This window comes from Rhynchophorus ferrugineus, unplaced genomic scaffold, assembly GCF_030347505.1.
Source record: "Rhynchophorus ferrugineus isolate W39M unplaced genomic scaffold, kcgeb_rfMv2 rfM3, whole genome shotgun sequence".
In the NCBI taxonomy this organism is placed as follows: domain Eukaryota; kingdom Metazoa; phylum Arthropoda; class Insecta; order Coleoptera; family Curculionidae; genus Rhynchophorus; species Rhynchophorus ferrugineus.
In genome coordinates this window covers 13343252-13364543 of record NW_027472582.1, presented here as the reverse complement: position 1 = coordinate 13364543, position 21292 = coordinate 13343252, and the positions used below count along the sequence as shown (strand labels likewise).

Genomic DNA, 21292 nt, shown 5'->3' with positions numbered 1-21292 from the left:
TTTTGTTTCATGTACTCATTTACTGAATATCCAGGAACAAAATTAGATGCAATAGGATGCAGAATTTTATCAATTTATTTAAATAATACTTACAGTTTGTACATATTCATTGCTGGTAAATCTTCCATTTAATTCTGAGCAAGTCAATCTGAATACTCTATTCAAATAATATGCAGGTTTCCTATTTGTGTAAACAATTTGTCTTAGAACCTGAAAAAAGGTACAATGAAGTGATCCTCCAAAACAATTTAGTTATGTTGACTTACTTGTTGGTAATTGAAAACCATATCCGAACCACTAATAGTAACTCCATCTTTTGATACCCTAGCAGCCATGCCTAAATGTTTCAGCATTTCCTCAGGTACCGCCAGATTTTCGTGATCAGGGTTCAAGTTTGGAGAAATGGTCAGCTGGCACTTGTCCAGTTTTTGCTCGCCTAAAATGTAACAACCTGTTGTAACAAATCTCTGTGTTGTATTATGTCTTCTGATATTTTACCGGTGATATGAATGTCGGCTAAAACCCTCACTCCCATCCTAAAATCTTCATACTTCCTGGCCATATTTCCAGTACCGTTTAAGTTAATGCTAGGAGTCTGAGGTCTGAGAACCATTACATAAGTCTGGGCATCTGGGACCTTAAAAACAATTTAATGTTACTTCCTTATTGATAAATAATATTGGATAGTTAGATCGGATAAATAATAGGTGTATTAACAGTACCTTAACGGGTTTTCCATTTTCACAGGTTACGGTGGTGACCAATTTCAAGTTTCTACGTCCTGGAGTAGGGAATTCACGAGTATTGGCATAACCGATTTTACGAACAAGTATTTCCAAGTTGGTTCGGTTATCACCCTCGACGGTCACTTCGGTAAAGTCGGAATTAGTGAGCAGTTCCATTCCAGGTTGCAACAATTCCATGCTAGGTACCTGTATAAAATAACCATTAAGTACTATATTTAGTCTTATTATATCAGTTTTAATCTTTTATCGCTGTTTTTTGAATAGTGTATATAAACTTTAAGGAAATATTGAATATGTCAGACAACTAATGCTTTTTTTGTTATATTTTGAAGCTTTCCTTTTACCAAATAGGTTTCATCTTGAAAAAAAAATGAGTCACAAAGTTTGAAGAGTGCTACAACACAGGAAAAAACAAAATGGAGGCGACCAGGCAGACATGATCATTAGACATTTTGCACTACAAACTTAAGTTGGCGCAAGAATTTGAGCCTTTAATGAGGAAATGTTTTATTGTCCAAACTTATCAGTTAGTAACGATTGAAATTTCGCTGAATTTGTGTTTCAAGGAGGAGCACTTGGTATATAACGAAGATCGTGGGCTATAATTGTGACTGCCATAATTATGAAGCGATTTGGTTACTGGATTTTTGTTCTGTAAAGTCATAAAGCAAGACCTCACATTGGGCATGTTTGTGGCGTTTTTCACTGGCAGTTGCCAGGTGGCTAGTCAAAAACTTGACTTCATAAATTAGGCATTTCAACACTTTCCAATGTTTACAATTATCTTTTTTTTGGAAGAGAAGCTCATTTGGATCTAAGTATAAGCTTGAAAACTCCTACCACTGGAGTGCAATAAATTAGAAATGCAAACGTCCGAAAATCATCCATTAAATAAATAAGTTAAGAAATAAGTTCTTACATCAAACTATAATTAATAAAAAAATTTTCTTAAATAGCTTACTGTTCAAATTACTGAATATACTTTTTTTTTGAGGTACATTTACATTTACATAAATATTATCACCTAATTATGACATTTAATTACGTTTCCGAAGGACTAATAAAACGACTGCGGCATTCATACAAAATAGAAAAAAATGTATGCCATACCTGTAAGCTCTCTTTACACTGGTGCAGGCAACTTAACACCTCGGGTTTTTCATTTTCACCAACGAGGACACTTAAGCCAGCCAAGTATCCTTTCAAGTGGTGTTTCATCTTGTTATCGGAACCCTGGAAATCAAAGACCAATTAGCGATCATCACGACTCTTTCGTTCAACGAGGCAAAACGTTTTTAATACACGCGGCTTTGATATAAACTTGTAAAATTAATATAAAAAGGGGAATAAACTAATGAGTGGGATTTCTGTTTACCTGCCAGCAAGCCCCAACAGTCAGAGTTGTGTTGATGCCCTTGGTCGGATGTAATGGCCAGTCGTCAATGACTTCAGGATTTTTCTTTTCACTACGGAAGAGTTGACCATCGATGTAGAGTTCGACATCAGGGAAACGGACATTGATGGCGTAATGATGCCATTGATCATCACAAACCTAAAAAAACATAACAACTATAAGGATATCTCATATAAACATGTATTACTTTAAAAATCAATGGATACATTCCAAAACAAATTTAAAATAATATATATTTTTTTACTAATTCACAGTTTCTTTTCATACAATTTATATTTTCAATATATGAGCTAAAAACTATTTAAAAAATTCTAGAAGTGTAATGATATTAAAGGTAATACATTGTTGGCGAAGCTATTTCTAAAATTGTGCTTCAGTTAACTTTGTTACAAAATTCTATTCTGAAAAATAGTTTGAAAATTGCTTGGACACGGAAATTTATTAATAGGACTTTATAGTTTCTTGTGGATATTCACTTTTGTTACAAATTTTATTTTAAAAAATCAACTTATTACACTTGTTTTATATAAAATTATTCTAAAATATTTTGGAAATATAAATGAATAATATTCCTGTACCAAATAATTTTAAAATATTAAGTAATGTATTTGAACATGTATAAATAGTAAAAAGCCAGGAAATAATACCTGACAGAACAAACAAATTTCTAACAAGATTAAAAAGTTATACTTCATTTAAACAGGTATTTTTAACAGTTAAGAAGCTCCCAGAATTGAACTTTCCAACTATAAAATACATTATTAACCGAGTTTCCCTGTTAGCTTCCATAGAAATATCTATTAACATTTTACTTTCCAGTGGGCGGTCACCCCGGGCATCAATCGTGTGTTGGCGAAACACAAGTTGCTAAACTTTGCGCTCGCTAACTTTCGTATGTTTTTAGTTTTATTTTTGACTCATCTCACTTGTTATTCCTCTAACTTTTAAATTCTTTTAACATCCATTAATATTTCTATGCAGCCTAAATTAACTTTATAAAGAACAATTTAAGGAAGAACAATCAACATTGTGTGGTTTTTAAATTATCATGACAGATGTTACCGACGCCTTCACCAAATAATTTTAAAAACAATGACAACTGTAACGTAATTAAAAAATCTCAAGTTTTTCTAAAGATAAAATAAAACCAAGTTAACTTCTAGAAGTTATGTTATCCTATTTGTATATTTTACATTCACACTTGACTTGAAGTGGCATAGCGTTTGAACTTTCTTATAAAACTTTTCCTCGGTTGTTTCACGAATAACAAAACTTTTATTGTAGTTTTAAAATATAGTTAGACGAAATAGATTTTACTTTATAATGAAAAGACAAACTTGGTATGTTTATTGTGTATGGAATTAATTAAAGTAATACAACTACTACTTATGACATTAAATATTATAATTGTTATTTGTATAAGTTATAAAAGTTTTGATTAATTGGGTTTATTATCTCTAGGCTATTCTGTGCATTTTATTTAATTTTTTTTTTAAATTGATGAAATTATTGATAATCCCCTCTGGGCTTAATAATGGGAGTCGGAGCTCGAAACTTTCATAATTATATTTTGGATGTGTCTGATGCATTCGTAACGGTATTTTCAACGTTCCATATTGTACGAGGCGATGTTACTATATGTTGGTTAGTCGTGTATGTTGCATGACTTTGGCATTTATTTATTTGGTACTTGAAAATATTTCACATTTTTCACATACGAATGATTGTTTCTATATAGCTTGCTTATGTTTCTATAATTTATTCCAATTAAAGAAATATTATTACCTTTGAGTTAATTAATATTGCATGAAGGTTGTTTAATAAATTCTCACGATTTTTAATGTAGCTATAGTCTATCTAAAATAGCAATGAATAGCGGTTCGTTTTGGTATCAGAAAATATATTTCTTGTCATTTTACTCTAGTTAAAAAAAGACACAATGCTGTTCGTTCAAGATTATAAATTGACAAACGTTGTTTTGGAGCTCTGCTTGTTTTTATAAATTTCAAATCGCTGCTTATTATTACTTTGATTGAAAATGCCGAAGCCAATGTATACTTGGTTAGAATCAAATTACGTCACGAATCAATAACTTCGAACAAGAACGAGGTAATGGGAACACCTTCTTACTAGTAAAATTATTAGTTAGGGATGTAAGTATTAATACTATTAAATATTAAGTTACTGGAGGTTTTATAGGAAATATTTTAATGTATTGCAGCTGTACTTAATATTAGTACTAAAATCTCTAAAAAAAAAGAAAAACAATATCTAAGTAAGTCAATGTAAATATAAATAAAATGTTTAATTGTGTAAACTGTAATTTTATTTTTTTTAGAAATAGGCCTGAAAAAATATATACAATAGATTAGATGGCTGAACAATATGGCTAGAGTGTCCCATTTTGCTGTAACATCAGATCGAATTGTTATGGGATGTGATAAACAATTACTACAATAGACATGCAGGTCAAGAAACATATAGAAGCAAAAACTGTTTGAATACGTGGAAGGAAGGATTTTTTACAATAACACCCGTTGGTTTACTTGAGATTGACAAATGGTGGAATTGTGAACTAGGTTTAGATTGAAAATTAACAGTGTAGTTATTGACTTGAATAGTGGACTGAATGAAAATTTCCGGATGTGGGATTATGAATTAATGCTGACAATTACCAATATAAGGCGATAAAAGTGGAAACAACTAAAGGTGAGTATATAATTAAGATAGGATAACTGTAGAAAAACGTATTGTAGAGTGTGAAAGATATATGTTCATAGATATGTGATTGATAATTTTATCAAGAAAAATGTACAGCAAGAAAGATAAGGAAACTACAGCAATGAAACAAGAATAAAACATAAAAAAGATAAATATGCTCTCTAATGAAAGTAAAATACATTACATGGATATACAATTGTTAATTAGGTGGATTAGGCCTTCAGAGAATACCACAGGTGGTTTGGAAAAGAGCTTAATGTAAATATAATAAAACAAATCTACCGTACAAACTATTGTGGCTGTATTGCATTGTAATTAATTGTAGTTTAAATTCTCCGATAATATATGCATTAGATGTACTATAATGTTAAAATAAATTATATTTTATAAAACTTTTGTTTCAATATTTTTAATTACATTAGAATGTTGTTATATATTAAATTTTTGACGTCATAATTTTAGATGACGTGAGTTCACTGTTATTTTCGATACACTATATTTCTTAACGTAGCTATGTTAAGCTGCAAGGATAAATAAAATTGGGATTTTATTTTATGAGTGATGTTTATCACACAACAAAGATCGTAAAAGCTCTTCTGCACTTACAGCATTTTGTGTCTACTTATAATTTATTATCTCGAAGTTGTACGAGTATTATAGAACTAGCGTATGACTAGATTTAACAGGTAGTTGTATTTATTGCCTTGCAATAAAACATTTTACTAATTAAAAAGCACAGTATATTAATTAGAAAAAAAATACTTCAGGGAAATGTTAGACCAAGTAATTGCTTTGGTCTAATTTAAAATAATACAGAAGCAGCGAAAAGCACTACCCAATTAGACTGCTATTAACAAGATTAAAAACTGCCCTAATGCATATTTTCTAATGCGAACTTTAAACCTTAAACAAAGCCTTCACTACAATAATCCTATAAAATCTAACTATATTTTCAACGTCAATTCTGGCTTTTCCAATTTTAAGTGAGAGCTTCTGTCCCGCACTGGTCATCAATCCTCGCTTTTTGTGCCTGGTTTCGCGAAATGTCCGGGAGGTTCGTCAGAGTTTCGAACTTTTTTCATCCACCTTTGTAGCCGTATTAGAAGTTTTGAAGCATTTTCTAACTTTTATTGCACTTTTTGTATACGTAATTATGTACAGACAAAAAATCAAGCAATCGTTGACGTAAACAAGAATAAATAAATAAAAGTACTAGGGCTGTGAATTAATTTTCAGGAGTTTAACAGAGATGGAATAATTTATGCTAAATAGCATCGGGCACTTTTAGAACTATATTTACCTCAAAGCTTTATCATTGGGCTTTATGTTTCAGTGTCTGTTCTCTAGTCTATATGGCCACCTTGCTGAAGTGTAAACAATTTTTTAAATTCTTCAATTTCGAGTACATCAGATCGAGTCAAAAAAATACCTTTTTAAAGTTTTACTGCTTAACTCAAAGGAAAGTGCTGTCGAAGGTCACTGTTGCATTTGGGATGAATATATATCATTGATTATAAATTGAAAAAATAGTGAGTATTGGTTTTGATATATCAGAATTAGTAATTTCTATTTGAATTCACAATGAATATCCTGATTAACTGGATTGAAAGAAAAAGAAGAAAAGTCACTAGACATATATGCTACAAAATGTGTTTTGTAATGTATGTCACTGTGTAATTCACCTATCGCATTCATCAAATTATCACTTGTTTTGAGTCAGCCTATAATACCAATATGTTTTGGTCAGCAACACTTATATAATATATATATTAAAAAAAAAAAACATTATGGACCAACAAAATAATTAGCAATTAATTAATTGCCATTTTCATTTTGATGCTTATTAAATTAATGAAGTTGAAGAAAAAGTATAAAATAAAATAGAATAAACAGAAGTATTCAAGTATTCAATTCAATTCAAAAGGACAGAACAATATAAATTAGTACAAACTGAAATATATCAGATCCTAGTTTTTAATAAACTTAAAATCGAATTCCCAGCGAAAATATTATTCAGAATAGAGTTTCAGTCAATTTATTAGAGAGTCTAATTTAACTTTAAACAGTTAATATTTTAAACTAAGACCAAACAGCCCGGCACTATTTCCCTACAATTAAATAGAAACCCGCTTCAGAGTGAAGGATTATCGAGTTTCCGAACTCCAGACGAGATTAACAAGTAATGGTTCCAACTAACCATACATTTTTAACCGCAAAGTTTGCGCGCAAACTTTACACCCATCCAATATTTATAAACTTAACTACGTTTTTAACGCCAGCTTGAAATATTATTTTTGTTATCGTGTAACATCAATCTTGTTCTCGCCTGCAAGTTTCATTATCTAGATTGATTTTAAAATTACCTGTCGCATCCACCAAATACGCTGAAACAACGTAATTTTATTTATCAAATGGAACTTGTCCTGTTTAGTTTAAGACAGCAGATCAGTCTTTAATTTTTGACGAAGTAATGCTGTCTTGTAAATAAGTATTTTTAACTATACAAACGAAATTTCTGGAGGAACTCAACGACAACTCGACAAAATTTCAACAATATTTTCGATGTCAAGTTTATTCTGTCGGTTTTAAATAAGATATCTTGTCCCGTCTTGGTAATCAATTCTTGTTTTTTTGCCTGTTTTGTAAAATGTCAGAGACAATTGCCAGAGCTTGCGTTTTTCACTTTTTGCGACCATCTTCGAAACGTTATTCGAAGTTTTGAAACGAACATTGACTTTTATTGCAGTTCTTGTAAGCAAGAATGAAATAGGGGACTATTTAGTTGGTTTAATGAGAGTTGAGGGTAATTTTTCTTTTGGTATCGATAATGGTGATTAAATTTTCCAGAAACAGGCTAAAAGTTTTTCATTAATCAATAAGTTATTATAGGTATTATTACTATTAAGTGTACATAAAAGTAAACATAGCCAAATATTTATTTTTTGAGTATATTAGGTGCTTGTTTGTGCTCTGATTAAAAGTTCATAAAACTCTTTTTAAATTATTATAAAATACCTGTAGATTTTATATGTTGTATATTTGAATATGTTTGATATCCATACAATTCTTAATCAATTATTATTAAGAGTTGCTGTTTAAAATTCATAACAGAATCATGTAGATTGTTTTAAAATACCTGTAGACTTTATATGTTATATTTTTGAATTTGTTTGAAATCCACACAATTCTTAATAAATTATTAAGAGTTGCTGTTTAAAATTCATAAAAAAATCATATAGAATAATTATTTTAAAATAACTATAGACTTTATATGTTATATTTATGAATCTGTTTGAAATCCATAAAACTATGAATATATTCTTGAGTTGTCGTTCAAAATTCATTAAAAAATTCGTGTAGATTATATTTAAAATATCTATAGATTTTATAGGTTGTATTTTTGAATTTATTTGAAATTCATAAAACAATTAGGTAGATTATTTTAAAATAATTAAAGTTGTATTTATGAATCTGTTTGAAATCCATAAAACTCTGAATAAATTATTAAGTTGTCGTTCAAAATTCATTAAAAAATTTAATTTTAGAACACATAGATTTTATATATTGTACTTTTGAATCTGTTTGAAATACATACAACAAAAATTGTTCAAAATTCATAAAAATTTTATGTAGATTAATTATGTTAAAATAACTAGTTTATATGTTGTATTTATGAACCTGATTGATATCCATAAAATCTTGAATACATGAAGTTGTCGTTCATACATAAAAAAATTCATGTAGATTATTTATTTTAAAATACCTAAAGAATTTATATGTTGTATTTTTCAATCTGTTTGAAATTCATAAAACTTGTCATGTAGATTAATTATTTCAAAATGCCTATAGACTTCATGTATTTTACTTTTAATTAGGATTAGTTATTTGTCACAAAAGAACAGCCCGTAGACATTTAATATCCCGCAACGTTCCGCAGAAAAAGAAATCTTGTTTTCGGAATAAAGGCCCATAAATAAATTATGGCCGCCGCAAAAAGGAACCTTAAAAAACCTGTCTTATGCAAATTGCTACTACATCTGCTGTTATGTATATTTTTAATGGAAATTATACAGTTTACGGAGAAAAGCTCATTCGTTCGGAATTACTAAATTCTTTTTTTCTTTGGTTGTTGTTAAAAACCGCCCGAAACTCACATTTATTTCCCTAATAAAATATGTCTGGCTCAATCTGCGATTTTATACTTTTGACAGTGTAAAAGTGATATCAAGAAAATGACGGTGATAAATTCGAGTTTCTCCTATTACGGCGCGGTTGAGAAACTCATTATTTTTTTTTCTTTTAAACCTTCTACGACATGCAGAGGCCACATTAAGATATTCCAATTAAGTTTAAAATATTATAATGGTTATACTATTTGGTGAGGAAAAACTTTAGACAACTTAATAGCATCCAATTTAATTTAAAACGGGTAATAACTTATACGAAAACTAAACAACCCACCCATCCACTTTTAATTAAATAGAAAGAGCCCAGGAGGAAGTGATTTTTAAAACTATTAATAAGATTAGATCCTGAACCCAAGACATCTCTATTTAACTGTTAGTTGTTTTTACTGTAACTGTTGTTTTTTAATTGAACAAATTACTAATTGTGCTAATTAATATTAGGTTGTTTAATAAGTTATATTTTAAAATAACTAATTTACATGCATTTTGTTATGAATTCTGAACAGCTAACTTTTAATCCAACTACAACTTTTAATACAATTTAAAAATACAACATATAAAATCTATAGGTACTTTAAAATAATTAATTAACATTAATTTTTCATGAATCTTGAACGGAAATTTATTTAGAGTTTTATGGATTTCAAACAGACTCATACGTACAATATATAAACTCTACGGTTATTTTAAAGTAATTTGTCTATATAAATTTTCGTATTAATTTTGAATTTTTTTAAATAATCTATTGAAAGTTTCATAGATTTCAAACATATAACAAGTCTATATATATTTCAAAATAATTAATCTCTCTAATTTTTTCATGAATTTTCAACAGCAGCTTTTAATAACAATCTATTGAGAGCTTTATGGTTTTTAAACAGATACAAAATTATAACATAAAATTAATTATTATTTTAAAATATCCACACACTTGATATGTTGTATACAATTTATATGTTGTCAATACATTACCACTTGTAGTAATTAATATTGTGTCCCCTTCAATAAGTTGACGAAAGAGTTTTTTTCTATTATTACATAATTAGTTTATGCATCACATCATTATAGTGACTTTCCGGAAAATTATTTTTCACCGAAGATTGTTTTGATATATGAGAATAGACTAGAATGTCAGAAGCAGATAAATCTGGCAAATAAGTTGTATGTTAAAAAATAATAATTCACTGAATTTAGTGATGCTTCATAATTCAATATATATATATTTATATATATATATATATATACTTCTATATATACATATATACTTATATATATATATATATATATATATATATATATATATATATACTATATATACTTCTTCTTATATATATTATACATATATACTTTGTGTTAAAAATCTAAGTTTGATCACTTTTTATCTTTTAGTGAGTTCCTCTATATTATTGCATTGAATATTTTATTGCATTGGGTCCGTGGTGTGATGTGACTAATGAACGAACGAAAAATGGACTGGTTACGGACTGTAAAAGTATATGGTAAACGTCATGAAATCAGCTTTTATTTTGCATGAAATTTTATATTTGAGCTGAATATGGCCGTTTTATAAGAAGAAATACGGCAAAGTTATTTTGGAATATGAATGCTTGGCTATATGCTGTAAGGTCAGAAAATAACACACCTGGAAATGTGTAAAGTGTCTTAAAATATTGTAAATATGTTGCATAACATTTTGTACGTTTATATTCAGTTTCTATTATTGTACTACATTAATTGTTTTATAATTCAGCGGATTTTGTTAAAAGAACATTCGTACATGAACCGTCATATCTGCCATATATTTCCCCTTTTGATGGTCGTTTATTTCAATCTCCGCTGCATGATTTGGTTGAGCAAAACTACCATTCTTATGACGTAAATTCAAAATTGTATTAAATCATGAATCACGGAACCAGAAAAAATCAGAGTAGAGTAAACTGAAAATCAAAGAAAGCAATACAACTACTAGACAATGCGCAGGAAATCAGAAGATTGAAGCGAACCAAACTACACGAGCTTGTATAGCGTAACCTTAGCTTAAATAGACTAATTTTAGACTAGATTAATTTTGGAAAATACATACTGATGTATTTATTTATCCCCACTCGTCTTGCTTGTGTATTAATACAAGTACAACAGAACAGTAGTAATAAATTAATTTGTAAATTAAGATCGTACTAAGCATGTCTAATATAAGGTGTGACAAAAATGAATGAATAATCAAAGATGAATGTTCTACCAATTTTTTTTAATAAAGTATCACACATTTTCAAACAAACATATACAAACTTTATTCAAAGTCTCAATAAACTAAATAACAGTCAATTGAAAATTCCCCGGCCTACCATAGTAAAACATATTTTTTTTTGCAAAATTAGTTTCTTTATTTAACATAATTCCCTTTAAGGGTGATACACTGATTATAGTAACCCTCCAACTTTTCGATACATTTTTGTAGTACGATTTGTCCTTTGCTTCAAAATAGGCCTCAGTTTTGGCGATAACTCTTCATTCGAAAAAAATTTCTTCCCAACGAGCATTTCTTTGAGATCTCAAAACAGGAAATAGTAGCTGGTGGTCAGATATGGAGAATACGGTGGATGAGGGCCCAATTCATGGATCTGTGACTTCGTTTTCACTGACTTGTGACACGGTGGATTGTCTTGGTAATGCAGCAATTTCTTTTTCATCAAATGCGGCCGTTTTCGGCGATTTCGTTCTTCAACGGTCCAATAGTCGCTGTTGATGGTCCTTCCTTTTCCAAGGTAGTCAATAAAAATTATTCCATGCACATCCCAAAGTAAATACGTTGCGTTTTCCCACGTTTTAATTCATTGTGTGCAGTCCACTCGGATGACTGTCGATTGGAATTCGGAATGAAATGATACAGCCATGTTTCGTCCATTGTCACATATCGACGTAAAAACTCGGGTTTATTACGCTTGATCATCTTCAAACACTGGTCCCAATCATGGACTCGTCGTTTTTGGTCAAAAGTGAGCTCGCGCGGCACCCTTTGCACAGAGCTTTCTCATACTCAAATATTCGGGAATTATATGATGTACACGTTCAGTTGATATCTTTAGACTGTCTGCTATTTCATTCAATTTCAATTTACGCTCATTCAAAATCATTTTGTGGATATTTTAAATGTTTTCGTCGGAAACAACCTCTTTTGGCCGTCCACTGCGTTTACCGTCTTCAGTGCTTCGGTTAGCATACCAATCCTTGACGATTGATTTTCCTGAGGCAGTGTCCGGAAACTCGGCATCAAGACAAGTTTTTGCTTCAACTGTATTTTTTTCTCTTCAAAAAGCAGTATTTTATCAACACGCGAAATTCCTTTTTATCCATTTTTTTCTACAATAACAAAAGTTGCTTCACTAAAAAGGCTATAATTCACAAATTAATGATCATCCTACATCTGTCAAAATTATACACGCATCTTTTGAGGATTAGGGCTAACTAAAAAACATATGGATTTAATTCTAGAAGCGCCATCTATGGGTCAGGCCGGGGACTTTTCAATTGACCTGTTATTATATTGAAAATATCAGTCGTTGAGTATCAGTTGAGAACAAATCCTCTATTAATTTATACGTTAAGATTAATTGTGTTTTAACATCGATTCATTAGGCGGAAAAGGAAACATTGTCTCCAAACCGATTATTCCAAAATCGTAAACAGCAGTTTACAAAAAATCCCACACAACATTAACCGTTACCGAAGCATCTCGACTTTTTCCACGCGCATTTTTGGTTCAGACGTTTCTTTCTCGATGTTAGCTGAAATACTGCGTCCCGTACAAGTCATCAATCTTGTGTTTTCTGAGATGCTCCAGAGGATTGGCGAAGGCTGTATTTTTAACTTTTTACCGTTGTCTTTGTGACCGGCCGAGCACGAAGTTCCAGGCTTTTGTAGCGTGTAAAAATGAAAATATACCTGTCAGATGGATATTAAGAATTCACGTTGAAAACTGTGAGATGAACTGATGTTAGCACGTGTTGGAACAGTATTATTCAACAAATAGTTCCCCAAGTTAATAGTTACTCATTTAATCTAAAATATATCTAAAACGAAGACCGTGCAGATGGTCTATCCCGCTTTAATTAATCAGGAAACGGTTCCTGCCGAAAGGGATTATTTAATTATGAAATTGTTAACGAGATTAAAAGGTAATACTCGTCCTCAAACATCTATTTTTAGCTCCGAACGATGTTTATCATAATCCGTTACAATCTTGTTATTATTGAGGTTAATTTTCGACTTTTAAACGCTTATCGAATTTTATTGAATGCGTCAAATTAAGTTTACTTTCCTAACTCCGTAGATGTTGAAAGAGTTTGAGGTCAAGTTATTTATTGTTCAAATACTAAAGTATTAATAAGTTATATTAAAATTAAAAAAGGTAAAAAAAAAGGCAAAATTTTTTTTATATATCTATTTCACATTTTCCACAAGAAAAATATATTGTGGTTTTGTTTATTTTTTGACAATGACAGTGAGAAGTTATTTCCGTTAAATAGCTAAATGAAGTAAAATAACTGTCATCTTTGACTTGGTAACAACTCGTATCTTCTCAGCTCATTATCTAAATCTTGTTGAACTTCTCGATTGTTCATATTATTGTCTATTGGATACACAGCTAGCTATAATTATAAATTTTACGTTTGTGAAATTCACATAATAACTTTTGAATATTTTTGAATATTCCATAAATTAAAACGGTAATATTTCTGAGAACAAAGCTAGACATTAATATATCTGTCAATGCCGCCGGTATTTAGTATTGACAGTTTAGAGAAAGTGTCAATATCTAAAAAATTCTTGATATTACTATTAATGCAATATAGAAGATGACACTTGTATCAATAAATTTATATTATTAATTTTACGTTTATGAAATTAACATAATAATTTTTGAATAGTTTACAAATATTCTAGAAATTAAAACTATAAAACTTCTGGAAAGAAAACTAGGCACTAACATATCTGTCAATATGACCAGCATTTAGTATTGAGTGTGTCAATATTTCAAAAAAAATTGATATTACTATTAATATAATATAGATAGTCTAATATATGTAATTGACGGCTTGGTTCGCATAGTGGTAAAGACGACAGGGCATGGTCGTGAATTTATGTTTGTGATTGATTAATATTTGTGATTGTACTAGGAAAGAATGCAAAATTTGACAAGGAAAATGATCCCTGTTACATTTCAACATGTCAATGTTGGTTTTGATGTTTTACAAGTGGTGACTTTTAACACGAGAAAGAGCGTTCTGGACAGCCGAAAACATTTAAAAACGAGGATCTGAAGGCATTACTCGATGATAATTCATTCATGTAACACGCAAGAAGGATATGCAGAATTGGTGGGAGTAACACAAGAAACCATTTTCAATCGTGGGGATGATTGAAAGCTTGGATATTTTATGGTATATAAATTGAAGACAAGATACATTGAAACCTTTGCCTTTGGTCCAGTGGGATATTCTGTTTCAACGGCAAAATCGCAGAGGTTTTTTGCATCATATCGTACTGATTACGAAAAGTGAATTCATTATGATAATCCAAAGAGAAAATAATCATGATGACCATCTGGTCATGCATCAAAATTAACGACGAAGCCGAATGAACTATGACTCCTCTGCTCTGTCTTTCTTGGTATCAGCTTAATGCAGACACAACATTGTTATTCAGCATATATAAACATACTTGGAAACATTAAAATAGGAAGTGGTACCCCATCTGCCCCCTTCATGTGAGTCATGACCGGTCTGAGTAGTGCTTCACTTATTATGAAGACACCAAAAAATTGCTCGATTCTTAGCTAAAAGATATATCATTCTTTCGATATGAAATCTGTAAATTGTCTGAAAGTTAGGAAAAAGTAGCGGCTATTGATGGACAATAATTTCAATAAAGTACATTTTATCGATTTTTCACAATAAAGCTTTAAATTAAAAAATTCTTTAAAACCAATTTATACGCCTAATATCATATTTCTGAAATATACATATAATTCACAAGAACCGGCAATAAGGCAAAAATTTGGTGCATGCGCTTTTATGAATAGACTGTTGTTCCTAAAAAATCCATTGTTAGTAAAAATATTATTGAAGAGAGAAAGAGAGAGAGAGCTTACTTCAAATAAACAACTTTATATCCATTTTCACCCTGTTTACGACAAACTTTTTCAACGAAACCCGATACCGCTCTAATTATCGATAATTTAAAAAAGATTATTGAGTTCGACAACAAATAACGACTTTGAAAAGTAATTTTTCTTCTTCTCCAACAAATATTCTCCGCCGTAAACAGACCGGACGGAAGTTTGCCACCGTCCAATTTTATTCTTAACTACGTTCGACTTTTCAGCGATGTTTATTAGCTTTTTTTCAGTTTCTGGTTCGCGTCCCCCCACATATCATCAATTCTGGGCCTTTTCCAAGTCCGGAACGTGTCCGCCCGACTTGCAAGTCGGCGTTTCTTTCTCGATTCCTTCCGAATTTTTTCTTTTCGTACACCTTAACTATTGTGCTGGAAGTTTCGGGAACTTGTCCAACTTTTATATAGAACATAACTTGAAATAAGTTGAAAATTGTGCAGAATTGCAACTAAGCCATTGAAAAACATGTTACGACATATATAACGACATTGAATTGAGTTTGAGAGATTTATAATAGATCAAGTGACTGACACTTCTCCATTTATATCGAGTTATAGCGATATCTATTGATGAAAATACAAGGTATCAATGCAAATAACTATTAAAGAACCTAACCTAACTTAAATTCGAAGGTTTCCCATAGACATTTTTCTATATAAAACAACACTTTTTCATTCAGTATCACAGAATTATTCAGTGTAGACAGACGTCAGCAATGGAACGTTCAAAATTGTATTTTCGACATTCATATTTCAATTGCCTTTTTTCTTTCAAAGATTTAAAAAGATCATATTGATGTTATTGACATAGAACAGAATGGAGGACCAGAAAACTGCAACACGCCAGTAGTAATATATATAAATTTACCCAGACAATAAAAATCAACGAGAGTGAATCAGTGAGTACTAATTTCACCTACAACCGAAATGTCCACATACAAATAAATATGAATAATACTATTATTCCATACTGCAACTCATATCAAAAAGAAAAGAGAATAACTAAAATTAAAAAAATATATATTGGTTATTTGGAAGAAGATTTAAATTATCCGTACATAAAAAGTTGCTGTAATTTGACACTAAGGGTGGAGCAAAAGTCCCGCTACCATTTTGATAGCGCGCCATCTCAGTTATGCGACGTTTAGCTCAGTTTCGCTTTAACAATTGAGTTGTGTAAACATCCAAATTTTATTATGGATAAATATACGCCACAAGAACGAGCAGAAATAGTGACAATATTTATTGAAAATAATCGTTCCATTACTGCCACTCAGCGGAAATTGCGTCAAAAATATCCTAATCGTCCATCGCCTGACAAAACCACAATTTATCGTTTACATGCGAATTTCTGTCGAACAGTATGACAACAGACAAGCCTCGTTCTGGAAGACACCGGAAGTCTCGTAACGCTGAATGTGGCTCTGGTGCGCGATAATGTTGCAGAGTTGTTTCTGGAGCATCAATTCGAAGACGTGGTTCCAAGTTGCACATTTCTTCACGCAATTTAAGGCGAATTTTTATTTCAAAAAGTTCCCGTACAAAATTCAATTAGTCCAAAAATTGCTACGGAGGGATCCTGATCAACGAGTTGAGTACAGTAATGCAATCCTAAGGCTGTCTGGTGAAATTGAAGATTTTTCTAAATTGGTAATGAGCGATAAAGTCTATTTTGTTCTCAGTGACCACGTCAATAAACAGAACAGTCGGTTTTTGGGAACACAGAATCCACAATTAATTCACATGAAACATCATTATATCCACCAAAAACAACTGCATTGTGTTTATTCATACTGGAAAAATCATTGGTCCCTTTTTTGTTTGAAAATGACCAAGGTTTTAAGTTACTGTTACTGCTAAACGGTACCAAGACATGATTCGAAATTTTCTTGTGCCTGAAATGGGAAAGCAAGGACTAGATGACAGCCAGATAACTAGATGTGGTTTCAGCAAGATGGAGCTAAAGCACACACAGCTCGTTCAACAATTCATTTATTGAACGACGTTTTTCCACGAAGACTAATTTCGCGAAGTGGCGAATTAGCATGGCCAGCCAGATCTCCGAATATAACAGCATCAGACTTTTTCTTATGGGGTTTTTACAATCAAAAGTTTATGTGAATAAGCCCCAAATGATTCAACATTTTAAAGATAATATTCGTCACGAAATTGAAGAAATTCAGCCCCAGATGTATATTTGCAGGATGTCATGAAAAATGCCTTTAAAAAAGCTGAAAGTTGCATAGAGAATCGCGGTCACCATTTAGCCGATATAATTTTTCAATCATAACGAAAAAAAAAGACCAATTAAACTTTTTATGAAAACCAAACTTATTTATCTTTTTTTTGAACAATGTTATAGGCAATCAATTGTACGTTGTACAAGCATACATAATATGCTAAAATTGAATGGAGCTGTTACTAAGTCATCTTCTTCCAACATGTCGTCTTCTAGCATGACAATTTTCAGTAACGTTATTACAGGATACACACTGTTGTAGCTGAAACTGGAAGTTTTGTAACATCCAACGTTTCTATTAGATTTAGCGCCATCTGATTACCACTTGTTCAGGCTAGCGACACGAATCAAAATGCTAAAGAAGTGAGAAAATGGAGCAAAAGCAATGTACCAATTGTACCAATTCTTTTTCAATAAATGCCTTTTTAAAGTGAAAAAATTACTTGATTAGTACTTGAACTTATTCAATCAATACAATGTGCAAACGAGCAATCAAACTAGATGAAGATATAAAATACCTGATGAAAACTATGTTTCAATTATAATGAACCAAAAATGATAAAAAGACCAACAAATTTATTAAATATATATGACGAAGTTTGATATAAGATCAACAGATAAGATATAATATATCGCAAAACCGGTAAAAACTTTAACCAAGATATTTTCAAATGTTGTACGCTAGAAAATTTAGTATTCATTTCCATTTGCTTCGACATACGAAATTAATATTTATGGTATTCAGATATGCCACAAAGAATATCTAACAAAACACAAATTATACAAAAGTAATTATTACTTACTTGAGAAATCTTCCATCTCCATTCTGCGGGTCTGAAGATGTTCAAGTCGCCCTCTGAGAAATCTCGTCTCAGCAACAAGATCAAACGGCAATTCCTTACGAATAGAGCATAGTGGTGTCTGTTCATTTCTGTATGGAAAAAAGAAAATTACATCAGTCCTTGCATCTACAGATTCAAACATCTAACGCAAAACTAAAAAACACTATAGCATTGCATGACGTATTAATTTGAAATTTATAAATTAAATTAGTATTGTAATATATATGTTTTAATTTAAATTTGAATTAGAGTTACAAAAATCAGTACTATGAGTCATTTTAGTTATAACAATTAATTAATTAAACACATTTAAATATTTATTATTTCAATAATTGATAACAATCTTTTTTATTTTAATTTTTGGTAAATATACGTTATATAATTGTATGTATATAGTATAAAAGTGTCACAACACACAAATTGCCTACTAATTGCTTTTAGAGTAAAGATGTCGATATAATTTGTGAGAAAAAATTAAAAAATCCATTGTTCCTCCTTTTTTGGTTAATTGGTCCTCTGTTAGAGGCCATAATGAACTTTTAATCCTTCAAGAAAATATAGCTTATTCGGTATTTATTCTCTGGAGATATGTTTATTAAGATGAATCTTAACGAACCGAGAAAACGTATACAATAAAATATTTTCAATGATTGCAACATGATTGTTAGTGATAATAGTATAATTCGGATAATGTGATATAAATAATTTGAATAACACTTTTAAGTTTTTTTTATTTTACATTTCGGTTTCTTCGTTATGGCAGATCATCTGGCGTTTTCCTCTGAATCTCGGTAATTACTCGTAAATTTTAAAATATATTGTTTCTGCATAGACATATAATTTCGTTGGAAGTTCGTGTAGTGCGACTTGGATCGTCATCCAATAGTTTGTCCAAGGATACTCTTTTATATTTCACAATTCACATCCGGCAAAGTATAGAGGATGTGTAGTTGCTAAAACACTACCAGAGAGGAGAAATAAAGTAGCTCAAGTTAAACCTCAAGAAACAATGAGTGAAAAGAAACAACCGAAACAATATAACAACGTTAATGGTGAACTTACTTATGTCCAAAGTATCAGTCAAAATAACCAAAGAGACACAAAGGAAGATGAAGCAACCACCAACGAATTGCTACTTAAACTAATAGGAAACAAGAAAAAATGATCGAATATTTTTCCAAAAGGATTGAAAAACTAGAAATGAAAAACATTAGGCCTGTGGCCCCAAAAACCCGGATACCACCAGAACAGGACACAGACTCAAAAGAATCAAACCATCTGATCTTGTGTAGTGTTGTGTAGTGAGGTGCATATATTAAAAAATTCGGCAGTGACATGTATAAACATTATTTCACCAGAGACTGAGATAGGGCCGATGGGTCCTCCTAGTTATATACCTAGATTTAAGTTATCATAAAGACAAATTGTAGGTTAAACGGAAACGACTAGTAACAATATATTAATTAAATAATAAAAAAATATTTCACAATTAAAATCGGCAATATTTTCCATGTTAAAATGAATACAGTTTGTTTAATGTTTAATAGCATTTCTTTTTTTAGTTCAGTATAATGTGTATAATACAAAAAATAATAATACATAACAGCTATATGTCATATAAATATTGTCATTTTTGCACAAATGCATTTTTAAAGATATTATTGTTATTTGCTATAATTGAAATCGTATACGTCGTATACATCTGATTTAGATTCATCGGACCAATTAAACACTAAACTCAAAAAACTGTTTTGAATACTTAGTTTTGTGTCGATTAATATCAACACGAAAAAACTACACGACAGTCGGAAGTAAAGACAGTTCGAATACCGAAAGAATGTTTGTATCAAAACAATATGCACAATGGGGTTCAGAGTATCAGAAATAGTATCGTTGACCTTGTTCAAGTAAAGTCAACAGTTCAAGCATTACAATAGTCTTAAAAATATGTTGACATTGATATTGGCATCTATGATTTTTCGCTTTGGATTATTGTAATGGATCCAATTTTCATCACCAGCAAAAACCGTTCAGATATTGTCGTTTAAGTAGCATTTTACACATGACCAAACGCCTTTCAATGCCTCTTGGTTTCAGTTCATACGGCACAAAATATCCAAGCTTTTGGATGATTCCCATGTTCGTCAAGCAATTGGAACTGGTTTCTTGTGCTACTCTCAACAATTTTGCATATTTGTCCTGCTTTTTACACGGAATCCTTGATTTCAAATTTATTTGGTTGTTTAGAACGCTCTTTGTCTTCGGTGTCAAAATCACCACTTTCAAAACATCGAAACCAGTGAGCCACATAAGCTTCACACACATTCGACGACATTCGCCTTTTTCCTTAAATTGAAGTAAAAAGAAATCCTTTAAAATTATTCCATAGATTTAAGATATGCTGTGCAAATTTTTCTCAACAAGTGCTTTTTTGAAGTGTAAAAATGATAGACCGTACACATATTAATTATTGAATTCATTTTAATTGATTAATTAGTTAAAGCTGGTGTTTATATTAGTTTAGTAATTTTTTTTTGATAACATCTTTATTAGATACGTTTAATACAATCTTAATTATACATTAATTTATTACTACATTTCGTTTGTACTTGAATTAATTCACAAGCAAGACGAGTGCGAGGAAATACATCAATATGTATTCCTCAATTATAGAATTATAATAACTTATAGCTATAGTTTACACTAAAGGTATACACTTTATATAAGTTCGTATGGTATGGTTCGCTTCAATCTTCCCGACATACTGCGCGCTGTCCAGCAGTTGTATTGCTTTCCACGTATGATTTAGTAATCTTCTTTCGTGTTTCAAGGCGAAATCTTGGATAACTTCGCAAATCCATTTGATTTCCAGGTCATCGTGCAGTTCTTCGTTGGTAACGTAGCGATAGGCATTGGTAATCAATCGAAGAACCTTGTTTTGACAGCGTTGGATGGCTAGTTGATTTGAA

General features: G+C 30.8%; 1 protein-coding gene and 1 long non-coding RNA gene across 5 annotated transcripts in view; one reads left to right on the top strand and one right to left on the bottom strand.

Annotated features, from left to right (window-relative positions):
* The window catches only part of Cals (calsyntenin 1), a 521064-nt gene that overhangs the window by 3891 nt on the left and 495881 nt on the right, over positions 1-21292 (bottom strand). For all 4 annotated transcript variants that reach the window (XM_076400947.1, XM_076400943.1, XM_076400944.1 and 1 more), the window contains 7 exons: positions 18285-18412; positions 2122-2298; positions 1857-1979; positions 723-932; positions 499-637; positions 267-436; positions 94-210 (listed from right to left, as the gene is read on the bottom strand). In XM_076400947.1, the coding sequence (XP_076257062.1) occupies positions 94-210; positions 267-436; positions 499-637; positions 723-932; positions 1857-1979; positions 2122-2298; positions 18285-18412 (1064 nt within the window). The remainder of the gene's footprint in view (positions 1-93; positions 211-266; positions 437-498; positions 638-722; positions 933-1856; positions 1980-2121; positions 2299-18284; positions 18413-21292) is intronic.
* Positions 2297-5273, top strand: LOC143194288 (uncharacterized). Its single transcript, XR_013005285.1, has 4 exons — positions 2297-4313; positions 4382-4435; positions 4499-4869; positions 4917-5273. It is a non-coding gene; the product is annotated as an uncharacterized LOC143194288 (long non-coding RNA).